This window comes from Egretta garzetta, unplaced genomic scaffold (genome assembly GCF_000687185.1).
Source record: "Egretta garzetta isolate BGI_Z169 unplaced genomic scaffold, ASM68718v1 scaffold107, whole genome shotgun sequence".
Taxonomy (NCBI): domain Eukaryota; kingdom Metazoa; phylum Chordata; class Aves; order Pelecaniformes; family Ardeidae; genus Egretta; species Egretta garzetta.
Genome location: NW_009260399.1, coordinates 604,779 through 619,101, shown reverse-complemented (window position 1 = coordinate 619,101; position 14,323 = coordinate 604,779). Strand labels below are relative to the sequence as shown.

The 14,323-nt window shown below is 38.3% G+C and overlaps 1 protein-coding gene across 2 annotated transcripts in view; it reads right to left on the bottom strand.

The window, feature by feature from the left end:
* Nucleotides 1-12,047, bottom strand: part of NSD2 (nuclear receptor binding SET domain protein 2) — a 62,446-nt gene extending 50,399 nt beyond the window's left edge. For both annotated transcript variants that reach the window (XM_035898643.1, XM_035898644.1), the window contains exon 1: nucleotides 11,427-12,047. In XM_035898643.1, the coding sequence (XP_035754536.1) occupies nucleotides 11,427-12,023 (597 nt within the window). In that variant the 5' untranslated portion in view covers nucleotides 12,024-12,047. The remainder of the gene's footprint in view (nucleotides 1-11,426) is intronic.
* Nucleotides 12,048-14,323: the final 2,276 nt, after the last annotated feature.

Sequence of the window (14,323 nt, the reverse complement as noted above, 5' to 3'; positions counted from 1 at the left end):
GCAATAGGCTGAGAAGGAACAAAAAAAGAGAAGAAAATTTAACATGCCTTTCCTCTTCCCTTAACATTTCACAGATTTGTTTGTCATTTCTCTCAGCACTTCCATAAGCGATGAGTGACAGGCAGATTGACAAGAATTTATGACACTGCTGTCAACATTCTACCAGCCCAAAGTGGCTTGGCCATAAAAAAACATTGGTATTTAATTACCTTTTCCTACATCTGATCAAAAGAATCCAATCAGTTCCCATTTAGTTCTGGTCTGACTAATGAATATTATGAGACAAGAACACACCATGAGTGACGGGGAACTTCAAAGCTTAAAACTGTCTTAAAATGACCAAAGATATATTTAAGAGCAGCACCTTTACTGTATTCAGAGCTTTAGGTTTGTTTGTAGACTCTGTTATGAAAATACCCTGATGAATGTTTAGTAAACAGGGGACAAAGGTAATTTTTTAAAAAAACCAAACACCTAGAAGGCTTACTAGTTGGTGTCAGACTGAGATAACTATATCTTTTAAAGTAATCAGTGGTAGAGATACTATTATCATTATCTATTTTGTGTATATATGCATGTGTGCATACACGTGCAAGGAATTATAACCCCTCAAAGTTACTGCAAATTACCTTAAGCATCAAAAAGCTACTATTTCACTACACAAACTTGGAAAGCTATAGACACCATTTAAAAAAACCCCTTCATCTAACTGTAAATTGTCAAAAAGGGATTAGACAGAGAACAAAATGTTGAGAATTGGTGAAGAATACACCACCAGAGCTGAATATTGGACAAAACAGCAACAAAAAAGAGAGAACAATTAAGACAAGTGAAGACAGTAAACGCTCTCCTCTTGTGTAACATAACGGGGAAGTACATATTGAACAACATGCAGATATCTGGTATCTTCCTTTCTTAGTCTTAATTTTCAGTTCAGTTCCATCCTATATCAAGAACTTCCAATGGACTGCACTATAAGAGAAGGCCACGCTACAAACACAGACTGCTGGAGGTCCGCTTGCACTCCAGAATAGAAAAAAACCCCAATCTACTAACATTACAAAGAAACTAAAACAAAATAATCAAGGTCCCTAAACAAAATATATGCAATTAAAATGTACTTTGAATCAAAGTTAGAACACACAAACTTAGACAGTCAAATGTGTTTCTTTACTACAGAAAAGATAACATTGCTTGCTGACCAAAACAACATATTTTTCTATCTACTTGTGCTGTATTTCATCCACCAATACTCCTATTTTCTATCATAGACTTGTGTAAATAAAAATGTTTTGTCTTCTCTTGCCTCTCTATCAGGAAAGACAGTGAACTAAGGAAGTGGTTGTAGAACAAACTTCATTCCTTTCAGAGGTTCAGGAGAGGCGGTACATTTGTCTGGAGAAAAAGGGAGCAACAGAACAAAAAAGATTATTTTTATAATATTGTTCTGTCACTTGAATTCACCAATGATTAAGGAAACTATAAATAAGCAATCAAACAAACTACATAATAGGACAACTATTCCAAACGTTTCTTCCTTGAAAAACCACCATCACAATTATGTTCTTGGGCAAGCTCTTGCTTCTTGAAAACTTCAGGCATTTCATTTGACAAAAGACAAATGACCATTCAGCCTTCAGGCAAGGAATGGAGGGATGCAGCTACTTTCCCAATGAGTGATGTCCTGTCCTTCAGGGCAGAGAAATGGCTTCTTCTCACTCTGTGATTGAGGACAAAAATCTCATGAAGTCAAATCACTTCAAAACAAAAAGTTAAATCTACAGCTTTTAAATCTACAGCTTATTAAGACCTACGCAAAACCCTCAATATGCACTATTGCTACAAATAAATAGGGTGACAACTTAAGTCTGTTAAGAACTGACCAGTGCTCACTCTAAATGTTTCTGTCTATAAAAATACAGTATCCTCACTAACATAACTGCCTTAGTGTTTTGTTAGGTTTTTTTTGTTTTGTTTTGTTTTTCTTAAGAATACAATTCACACGTTATAGTGAATCTGTTTATCCCAGAAGGACAAGACCTTAGAGGCGCTATGTTTATCCAAATAGCTCCCACCTTCTGGGACGTGGGGGAGTATATTTAGATAGTAAACCACAAGTAACTGAATGTATTAAGAATAAAAATAAGTTTTTCCACTTTGTCTTGTTATATTCTGTTATAATCTCTGCCTACAGATAGAATGTTTCAGGCAGAAGACTAAGGAGTAAACCAGACCCTTGCAGGAAAATCTATAGAAAACGCTTAATTATTATTACAAAATGGAGAAGGATGAGGAAGAATGAAGAAAGAAGCAGTGAGCTGGCAAAGTTTTGTGTTCCATCTTCAGTAAAACAGAAAGGGACACTTCAGTAGAGCATCTAAAACTGCAGCCCTCAAAAGGCCATTCCATCAACCTCTGCACAACTAAATCTGCCACGCCTTGTAAAACACACATCATATTGTGCAGTGAGGTAAAAACTGAGGGGGAAGAGGACATGAAAAGTTCAGATCAGAACAAAAAAATGAACAAACCATACTGGGGGTTGGTTTGTTAGTTTTTCAGATTTCTAATTGTTTTGTATCAAGCCAGAGATTTAACTAAAACCTTCCAAATTCAATTTTGAGAGCAATTATGTTAAATGTATTTCTTAAATTTATCTTTTCTTCTATTACTAACCACTTCTTTTCTCTATTACTAAAAGGGGGTCAAATCTGGCAGAAGACACTGTTTGAATCTTCATGCCACAACTAAGATTTAGTTATTTTTCTTCAGTGGGCTTAGATGGTTAAGCTATCAAAGAAGATGACAAAAAAGGCTGAAGAAAATCACTGCTCTACTTGCAGATCCCCTGAAAACTTCTCTGTGCTGGCTGAGGCTCTTTGAAGACAAACGTAAGTTTTGTGATGATAGGTTTGCTTCCTCCATTTCTTTCCACAAACTCATCTGATGCACCTCGTGGGCAGCATGCTGAATGTCACCATGCAGGGCCCTCCCCTCCAAGAGGAAAAGCAAGCAGAAGACAATAAAAATCCATTTAAGTTTAGACAGGGATTCATAATGTAGGTTATGGATTTTAGAACAAGATAAAAGCTCAAATTTGTATTACAAATCAACCACTAAACTCCTGGTTACACTTCAAGTCTTTTTTCTGGCTTTGGTTCCCTCATTAGCAAGTCTCCAGCAGATGAGAATTTTTTTTTACTTGCTTTTACATTTAAAAACAAATCTGTCTATCCAAATCAGCAATATTCCTTTACACAAACACTATATGAGCAAGTATTTTAGAAATAAACTCAAGGCAGTATTTTAGTAACTAGGATACAACCCTTTTTTCAGAGTGAAGAGTTGAAGAGAAACAGATTCCAATCGTTCACAGATAGATCCAGTAAGATGCAAGTTCTGGAACACCTCCCAACCCTCAATCTTTCTTCAAAATGTGGAGAGCAGTTTCTTTCAGCCGCTTTACTTAACTTCTGCATTTACATTTAGATGACCTCTTAAATAGTAAGTTACTGGCTTATTATTGAAAGGTTCCATGTTTCAGAAATTTAAATTAGATAAGTCTTGATCAGAATGAATGAAACTTTCTTTTATACTGAGTATTAGAGAAAGATTTCTGCCTACCTCCAACTTCTCTAACCTTCATGCACCTTCAAAGTTTAAACTTTTGATGCGGTATCTGGGTATATAAGACTGTGGATATGAGATGCTACAGAAGTCTGGAAAAGCATAACTGTAGTGTCATGAGGAAGTTTGGCATGGGAAACAGTTATTTCTGAATAATTTCCATATGAATTTCACATAGGATAACAGAATGAAAGCTAAATCATCTCAGTGTACCTACAGATTTTCAGAATGCCACATCCATATGTATTTTGTTATCTGCATGTACAATGGTTTCACATACTTTCAAGATCAGAATCTGTATCAGGGCCTTATCCTTAGCACTCTCCTATACCCTTATACAGTTCAGTAGGAAAGAGTTTTCCAAAACATTTTCTTCAAAGATATCCTCCTCTTGGAAGCTCACAAACATCCAAGGTAGCACAGGTAGATGTTCTGAATCCTAATGTTCTTGGCAGAAAACAGAAAAACCCAAGCCCAGATAATACTGTCAACAGGCAACTATATTTACAGAACATTGTTTTCTGGTGAAGGCAGATACTTATCTCTACACTTTTTTTGCAACAAGAACACTTCTGAAGGAAGCTGTCTAGGCTTAAATAGAACAAATGCTGATTCGGCATAAAGGGGCTCTGTTAGTTAACTAATAATTTGACATAGTCCAAGTACTACCTTGCCTTTGAGATTAGACATTTGAAATGAATCCCCATACCTAAAAGCAGGCACAAGAGGTTTCCATCAGGTTTTATTACATACACCTTGTAGGTCCCTCTCTTCTAGAGATAGAATGCAAGAAACATTATCAGTAGTTAATCAGCCATGGGGCAAGGGAACGGGGGAACCAAAAAAGCCTAAACAAGACATACATTACCTTGATTTGGCCATGCTGAAGCATATTCCTGAAAGATTCCTTACTTTTAGCAATAAAGATATACAGAAAACCTAGGAAACCCCAAACAGAAATGGCCCAACCCCATACAAACATTAAAATAAGGCAGTTGTTGCAGTAAAACATGAAGCACATGATCAAAATGCTACCAATTCCACAAGATCTCAAGTTATTTTACTTCATCACAAGCATCCTCAACATACACTCCAGCTGACATTTATTTAGCCAAACAAACAAAACGACAACAAAGAAACAAACCCAAGCTTTTCTAGCATTAGTTGCTGCTATGAGGCCAGAGTCACTTCCCTTCTTCATACAAGTGCGGCAGGGCCTATTTAACAACTGTCTGTGCAAGAGCCAGTTTTCCCTCTTGCACTGGGCTTCCAAAGTAAACCATTTTTATGAACTGTCTTTCTGAGAAGGGAATTAATTCCTTATTATTGACAACTTACACTTTTAGCTACTGCCTATTTTATGATGCATAAGAGAACAACCTGTAGGTACTTTGGGTATTCGCAAAAAGCAGAAATATAAACGTTAGCCCAGTTGGACCTATTTATTTATAATAGGAGGATAACGAAACATGGTAATAGACAAACATAAAATTAGTGCCTGTGAATAAAGACCTCTTTTGGAGGCCTTACATGAAATCCACTCCAGAACAAGGAAACTTGTAAAGGAGGTTGATATCACTGTTCCAAAATGGATCAAAATATTTTGCTTTTGCTACTTTGCCTAAGGGTTACTACAAAAGGGGTCTTTAAGGGCCAGAAATGACAGCTGGTACAGATCACTAAAGTTTCCCAAAAATCTGCCTGCAAATCCATCCAAGGAACGTAACCCTGAACTGTAGATCCAACTCTCAGCTAAATACGAAAGTTAGACATGCATTATTTTGGTTAAGCAGAACACTGAGCAGAGCAACAGAACGGCTTCACCATATCTTGGACAGAAAAGCTGTGAAAACAAGCAAATTCCTTGCCACACCACCCAGTAATGGTCAATACAATGTGAAGAGGAGATGCTGAGATGACAGTATTAATTTAAATCATGACACTACCAGCGCAAGGTCTGAGAACGAGTCTGATCAACTTAAAAAACGATTAAACCAAAAAAGTGTCATTAACCTCTCAACTGTGTTATGGCATATAATCAGCTGTTGAGACGTAAAGGAAGTTAGTTCTTCCAGATGGCCTGCTCACTGCTTTATTTGATCTGTCATGTCCACCACAGTGCCCAAAAGACCAAAATACAATAAAAAAAAGGCCTGGAATTCACAAACCAAAGACGAGTATGAAACAATGGAACAGTTGCTGACATTATCCCAATTTGAGTTAGATTACATCTGGTCAGCTCTTTTCCACAAAAAACTGGCTCAGTGTTCAGAAGCAGTCAAGAATCAACCAAATGCTAAGTATTACTTAGAATGAAGAAGAATGAAATTGAGTACAATATAGAAGGTCATTAACATGCCAGTGTATGCATCCACAAGACAAGATCTTGAACATCCGGTACTGTTCCGGTCCCTCATTCTTAAAAAAAAGAGACAGGAGAACCCAAAGGGTTCAGAAAAAGGTTGATAACAAGAAGTAACAGTCTGGAACGGCTCCTGTATGTGGAATGACGCACTAGGATTCTTCAAGCTGAAATTAAAAATTGAGCCGGTTTGTGAGAAATCTATAAAACTATCAGTAATAGAGAAGTTTGTCCATGATTCCTACTTCTAGTATTATGAGAGAATCAAGTGAAACAAGTAGGTGGCAAATTGAAAAGGAAAAAAAGAGATGTTCTATTACTTAATGTCACGCATGCAGAAGGTTCACACTGGCTCAAAAAGAAACTGAGGTGGTCATCCATGAATGTAGCCATCTACAGCTATTAAATACAAAGTCACCAGCTCTAGAAACCTCTGAGTCGCAAACTGCTTGAGGCTGAGTGTATTCAAAGAGAGCATCGTGCCAAAATTTGCCTCTTCTATGCTCTCCATTATGCATCCTCTTTTTTTTTCCCGAGCTGAGGTGCTGCATTAAATGGCTCCTTGATCCAACCTGGTAGAGCTATTCTTAAATAGCATTTTTGTAATCACTTCAAGATATTATTTCATATTTGATTTGGATTCTTCCACCAATGTGTTTATGAAGAAACAAGAAAAAAAAGTGTTGACATATTACATATTGAGACGACAGTTTTATGCAGAAAGTGTACTTAATTCAGCCACTTTTACATACAAGAACAGGAAGTCTGGTATGGAGAGCCTTGAACAAATACTTAAGCTTTCTGTAATTAACTTTGTAGCCACTCTGAGAATACTCATAGCTTCTAATCTCCCCCCAAACCAGTATACTCTTGACGCTGTATGCTTTTTAACCTACAAGTAGTTATTTAAGATACTTTTCCAATGAGCAAAAACAAGCTTTCAAGGCATAGCTAAATATAAACCTTTACTAACGGCTAACGCAAAACAGTAGCTCAGGAACCCTTCCAAAAAGGATAAGAAGTTATTTCTCTTGTTCTTGGGATCACCCAGAGGAGATTTTTAGAGTTCTCCTATTCCTTTGGTATTCTGATGACATCAGCCAGCCAGCCTGTGTTATCACTTGACTGAAGACAGGATCTGATCCCTCAAGAACAGGGTATCAAAAAAGAAAAATTGAGTTCATTTTACCCTACAACTACAGATCCTGACTCCTGTGGTAGTTTAGCTGCACATTGCATGACAAGTCCAGTAATCATACTTGACCAGGAATTCCTAATAATCAATGTCGAAAAACAATCAAGCAAGTCCTCCTTCTGAAAAAGACACATTTATTTTACTTTTTCTGAAATTAAAACAAGTCACCTCAGGATTTGGCTGTAACAGCTGTAACAGGATAATCAAACATCCGATGAGCACAGTTCTCCAGTCTTACAGAGGGAACTTGTTGGTGTCTGCTCATGTCTACTGATTAGATTCAAACATCAGAGCAACATCACCACCTTCAGTGGCCCCCATCTTCCTGTATTTAGTTAGCACAGAAGCATAAAAAGCAACAGCTAATCCTCAGACTGCTTCTGTTCTACTCTTACTGGGTTTCTAAATCTTTGCCATTCACTGGGCAAGGTGCTATAACGTTACATAGATATCAGATATAATGGAGTTGGCCGGAACAGTTTTTCTCTGTGAAGATGAAATGGCGACATAAACACATGACAAGGACTGGTGGAATTTCTCCAGTAACTTGCAATTGCCCCCCATGTAGCTGCTGCAAAGTCATTACAGACTGTACTGAGCAGAAAGAGTATCAGACTGACAAGCTTCTGGTATAATACTAAAAGAGGGCAACAAGAAAACTGGATAGGAAGCTATGTGGAAGGTACAGCTTTTGGATCATATACATCTTACACAGCTGGAATCGCTAAACTGGCAAGTATAGCAGTGTGTGGACTTCCAGGTTTGTTCTGGACACAGCACTGCCGCTCTTCTGAGCTGCTGCACCCGTGCTAGGAAGCCATGCCACGAAGCCATGCCAAAAGGGCAAACTGCCACTTGCAGGCCCAAATCAGCTCATGCAGAACAAGCTCAAATGTGCCAGTATCACATACTGAGCTGTTCTAAGGGTCAGAAAGCACAGACCTACTTTGGGACCACCAGCATGAGAGCTACAGATATATGTACTCTATTTCCTGTACAGGAAATATGGCTTGCTCTGGGGATCACACTTGGATTACTTCATATTAGTATGTGAAGCAAACCTCTGCCATTCTCCTCCAAACAGGACTGTTTCACTTCTAACAAAAGCACTGAGTGAGAAAAATCTAGGCAAGTCCTCATTTCCAACTGGTAGCATTGCAAGAACCAACAAAAACAATTACTCAAAAAGCAGGTACCACAAAATCCCGTGCTGAAGCATATTGCTGCTCTCATGAGCAGCACTATCAAGTGGGCAACGACCAGAGTCCATGGGTTTGGCATCAACTCAAACATCGAACGTGTGATACCTACCACCAATAACAAAGAACATTTGGAGGTGGTGTCAGACCACTATCAGTGTAGTGCCTTGGCATAAAAGCTGCTAAACCAGGCCTTATCAGAAGAGGCCTGGATTTTAAAGTAAACTCCTCAGGTGGAGAGAAACTGGGAGTGGGGGGAAACAGGGTGAAAGGCAGGAGTGGCGGGGAGGAGAGAGCCATGGCTTGTCCCATGTCCTCTCCTTTACCTTGGGAAAGCGAAAGCAGTAGAACTATTTCTTGGAAGCCTGGAAAAGGTGGTGGTTATCAACAGAAATCTAACTCACGTCAGAGCTGGGCAGAACACGTTATTCCGAACTGAAAACTGACTTGCAGATAAAGTTTTAAACAGCCTTCCTTTATGCTAACAAGAAATGCCCAAACAACAAGAAAACCCAACAACGGAGCACTGGAACATTTGTTAAACGATACGCATCTCACCTCAGCAAGATAGTACTCTGCTGTGTCCATCAAACGGAGATATAATTACCTAACACAAAAGGCTGTATTTGAACCATGGTGATTTTTGCTAAATCAAAAGAGGTTGGACAAATTGAGAGAGAACCAGCCCAGAAATAAAACCAGACAAACAGGTTCTACATTAACTTGTAACCTACAATAAACAGGTATCTAAGTGCAAAATTAATCAGCTTTTACTCCAAGGATACTTCTCTAACTTCCACTTTGCAGCCACAATCAGCTACACAAAACCACAGCATGATGCACTAACATTAAGGCTTTGGATGCTGGCAATGAAATAACAGCTACAGCAGGGGCCTGAAGCCAAAACCCCACTGATATTAAGATATTACAGTTATGATCACAGAGAACACATGTATATCACCAGTCTACATGTGGACAAACATTTGAAAAATCTCCTTCAGCATGTTCCCTACTATTATGTTTTTCCTCCTTTATTTTAAACCTGCACAGTTGCAAACCTTCCCTGTGAGAGAAAAGAAGCCCCACACTTTTTACAGTCAAGGAGTTTCATCATAAAACACCTTGTGACCTTCAAATGCTTTTCATTTTGCCCTTTGTGCTTTGAAGTGCACTATGCAAGGGAAAAAAAAAAGGCGGAAGCATGACCCTCTGTTTCAAGTGCTCTGAAATGAACAGGGTTATAATATTGCAAAGTCTGAGATCAAGCAGGTGGTTGTCCAGATTTGGTAGTTCGGTAGCTCACTGGTTTGCCATAGGAGCAAATAACCCTATCATTCTCCAGCCATCAAGCCTCAAGCACTCTGGGAAACAGTGTTGACATAGTTTTCTCCTGACAATTTCTAGCCAAAAGGCAGCTTGGAGAAGCCAGACTGACCCTTCTTTTAATCTTAAATGAACTGCTGACCAGGAAAAATTAAAGGCCATTTAATTGACAACTGACACAAAAGGCCTCAGAATAAACTATGCAGATGGGCATATTAAATATTGCCTCCTCTTTCTTTAAAAAAAAACAACCAAAAACCCACACAAATATGGTAGAGTTGTTGATGCTAATAAGTATACCACTTTTTAGTCCAATTTATCCTCACTAACAAAGACCAGGACAAAGAATTACTCCAACTACTGACTGTGCCCATACGTTTTACCTCACAGCAGTGATTTGGAAAAGTCCAAACCAATTAGTGTTAAAACATTCTCCTTAAAAAAATTAAAGAAAACAAACTCTTTTACAAAATTCCTGAAAACATCAGTATTGATCATTCTAGGATGAATAATATATTCAAATCATGAATAAATGATAACTATTTCTGATACTTAGAAGAATGTTTACACAGTTCTGTAAACTCATTTATTAAGTAGTTTTAAAGAAAATAAGGGTAAGTAAAATTAGTAATACAGCAGCTATGTGTGTGGTTCTTCTCTGCACGTGTGACCTTGGGAGAAAGCAAGAATCAACATTAACTAGTAAACCTGCAGTTGACAGAAGACTGTAACATACATTTTGCGTTCAAGGTGTGTAACAACAGGACCTGTTCACTAGCCAAAGCATTCATTAACATTTTCCATTGTTATAGAACACTATTCTGAATTACTCATTGAGAAACTTAATATACATAGAAGTATCCCTGCTCCGTAGGTTTCTTCCTCCAAGACAAAATGATTACAAACCACATTCCTTTAAGTGGAGTCCAGCAACAAAAACTAAATAAAGGGGGAAAAGGGCCCCCAGCAGCATTCTTATTTACAACTTGGTAAAGCAAATTTTAAAAAGTGAAATTTCCATTTCTGCCCATGTTTAAGAGAAGCAAAAACCAGATGACCTTGACCACAAAAGTTTGTGACGTTTAATAGAACTATCTAGACCTTTTCAATGAATAAAATTCACTAGGTTACAGCAAGCTAAACCAGCTCTTTTCAGATGACAAATAAGGGTAGGGACAACATTCCAGCTGCCAGAATCCGAAGGTAAAGAACCTAGCTTATCAGCCAACTGACAGCTGACTACATTTTTCTTTAATTCAGAACCAGGAATATAGAAATAGGGTTTTTTTTCCTGAAACATCTGGTTATTAGGAAGCCAGCATACCTCATGCTCCAACAGTTAAAGGCCATCCCTAAATTTAGAGACCGCCCCAGCTCTCTTCCCCAGGTGCACATCCCGACTGGGTCTCGGCTGCATGTCTGGATGAAGCTTCTGTTTCTTACAGCCTATACTACAGCATGCCCTGATTTGCTCTGGAGACTTATTTTACTTGTATGGAAACAGAATTTATGGGGTACTCCTAGCCTAGGCAAGAAACATGGACCAGAACTAGAGTGCATCTGTCCTTTGTTGAGACACAGGGAGAGTATCAATAAAAGTGATTTGTTTATGGGGAGCACCTACTGAAATACCTGAAATGAAGATTAGCATAAGAACAAATGAAATCTCAGTATGATTAACAAACCTAACAAAAGAAAGAATGTAAAAAAGAAGCACTACCTTCTTTTCAGTGGGGCTTGAAGTCTTCGATACTAATGCTGCTTCAACAAGACCCTGCTCAAGTAAGGAGTCATATTTTATGCTTCTTTTTCTATTTCTCCTCTCCTTGTTTGCTGGCTTTTGTTCATTTTCCTCTGACTGAGACACATCTGCACCATTGTCTCCACAAATCGAAGATTCAAAAAGAGGCTTTCCATTCATATAGGTTTTAGTGATTTTCAGCTTAATTTCTGGAGAGCCGTTCTTGATAGGAGTAGTGTTGGGTGGTGTTCCAACTCCCTTTATTTCCTGGGGTTCAAAGCGCAGCTTGGCATCTTGGGCCCCAGATTCGCCATTAAACACACGAGAGGTTAGATCTTTCAATTTATCAGCTGGAATAAATGGAAGAGCCTCATGGCCATTATATTTTTGCATGACACCTTCTTGTAGAGTGGCAGAAAGTTGTGCTTTGCCCAAGTAGACAGAACACTCACGATTCACTTCACAATTCTGAGTTTTCCCATTGGTATTTCCAAGGATCTCCGGTACCTGCTTCATTTTGATGTAGTTAATTTTTCGAGTTAACAGTTGAGAACTTCTTTTGATGCTAAAGTCCATTCAGCCCAGATGTTTCCAGTCTTACACTGCTAAATTAAGACAAAAAGAGAATATTTTTAATAATACAGAACTATCAAAAGTTACCAAGTATTCAGATAGATATGTCCCCACTAATATAACATTCAATGTACTTCATTCAAGTTTTACTAAAAAAAAGCATTGCTTACAATCTTCATAACCAAAATACTTCAATATCTGTTAATATGCATGAAGAAAAAGTCCAAGAAAAATAGATTGCTGAATCATCAATTTCATTAAAACAAAAGAAAGCAAAATCACAGCTTTTATTTTAACAATCTGTTAACAATCTACAGCATGAGTAGATTCCCCGCACTAATTACTCAAAGGTATTGCACTGTTTAAAGCAAGTAAGAGTTAGACTTAAGATAATATCATTCATAACAATGTAAACCAGATGAGTTTATTTCTGAGAGTCCGTGCCAGCGTAAAAAACCCACAGGCTGTGTTACTGTAGCTGTGTTACTGTAGCACCTACACCATGGACAGCAGCATCACAAGCTTCTCTTCCTCACCCTACACGCTTCCATCAAAGCGCACCTCCCAAAGAAACAACACAGCTCAGTCTTCAGACATGTCCCAAAGCATTCTGGCTAGGTGAACGAATAAAAGATGAGCATTTTGTATCAAGAGCACCAGCCCACTGGGAAACAGCTGATCCTTCAGGCCAGTGGCCACACTGTGTAAAATTTAAAATGGTCAAAGCAAGTGCTGGAGTTTCAGTTTTTTATTAACAACAATTACATCATCTAACATCCAGTCTTCATACAGAAATTCAAAAACATCCAACAAGCAAAACCTGCACTATTATCTACCCTAGACAGGTTTTCTGAGGGTTCTAAAAGCTAAGCCTGCCCATTATAACATTACATTATCATAGCAAACAAATTAATCTGGCAGAATGACTCCTTTGTGCTCCTAGACCAGGCAAGATGATCATTTTCATTTTTAAAATTCATATGCATAGACTCTTCATATTAACAGGTCCAGTGTATACATGATATAGAGAAATACGCTATGATAAATATTATGAAAGCTCAGCACAATAATACTCATACCCATGCTCAAGGTAACCAATTTCATATATGATTAAGTCCGGGAACTGTCACATCGAATCAAAAATTCATCAAATCTAGTCTCACATGTTTCCAAAAAAATGCAGTAAAACCCAAGATGAGTAACTATTGAATTGTCAGTTGCTATGGAAGAAATCTCTTCAGAATCTCACCACCTTGTTTATCAATGTACACAGTTACAATGCTTACAACTGGCATATTCCTGAAACTTGCATATTTGCTACCTCTACATCAGGAGTAGCAATGTACGAATGCTTGTAACTGAGCATTACCCTAGCCTGGCAAAACTTCTTAAGGGTGTCAAGCCTGAACTCAAAGAAAGCCATTGGCCAACATGAAACCTTTTCATGCACAAAGATGCACGAAAAAAAAAAAATCTCTAAGAATCCTAACTCCATCACTCCTTAGCATGCTGCTCTTAAGGTACCTACAAGATAAACAGGTATCTCTCCACACAAGCTATATAGACTCACTTGAGAGATGAAAACCATTCTTCAGGGACAAACAGCAGCCTGAAAAGCTGGCATTAAACAAGGTAACGCGTATACCCGAACTCCAAGTGAATCTGTGACAGGAAAGGTTCTAATCTTTCTTTAGCCAGATGAAGTCTGAATTACCACTAAAATCTCTGATAAAATGAGTGCAAACCAGCCAACTGTATTAGCCCTTCTGAAGAGGAGTCAGAGGTAAAAGGAAACCCAAGCCTCCACCAGAACAGAACAAAGAACTCACTAAATCGAAAGAGAACCCATCTACTTTCACAAGATCTTCCCTGAAAACATGGATGTGAGACAGACTCGGAACCCAGTTAATAATACGACAATGTTTCAAGCTGTGATTCAGCAGATTTAACTGAAATCATATTTATTTTAAGAAATGACTGATGACAAATTCTATAAATCTCTAGGCAAAAGGCAAACCCGTTACAGAACATGTGACACGGTTACGGAGATGACAGCAAAATTCCTTAAAAAAACCAAACCCAAAACACTGAACTGTTGCAAAATCTGTACTTACTTCCCACAGATTCCTAATGGAGTAAACCAGAATGCAAAACAGAGATTTGATTTGGGCATCAAAATTCCCCTCTATCTAAAAAATAAGCCTACGAGTGAGCAGCTATTCTGCAGCTGCAGACGCCATCCAGTGGTTGCCTGAACCAGCCAGAGCAGCAAACAGGGCAGCTCCCCATTTCCCTGCCTGACA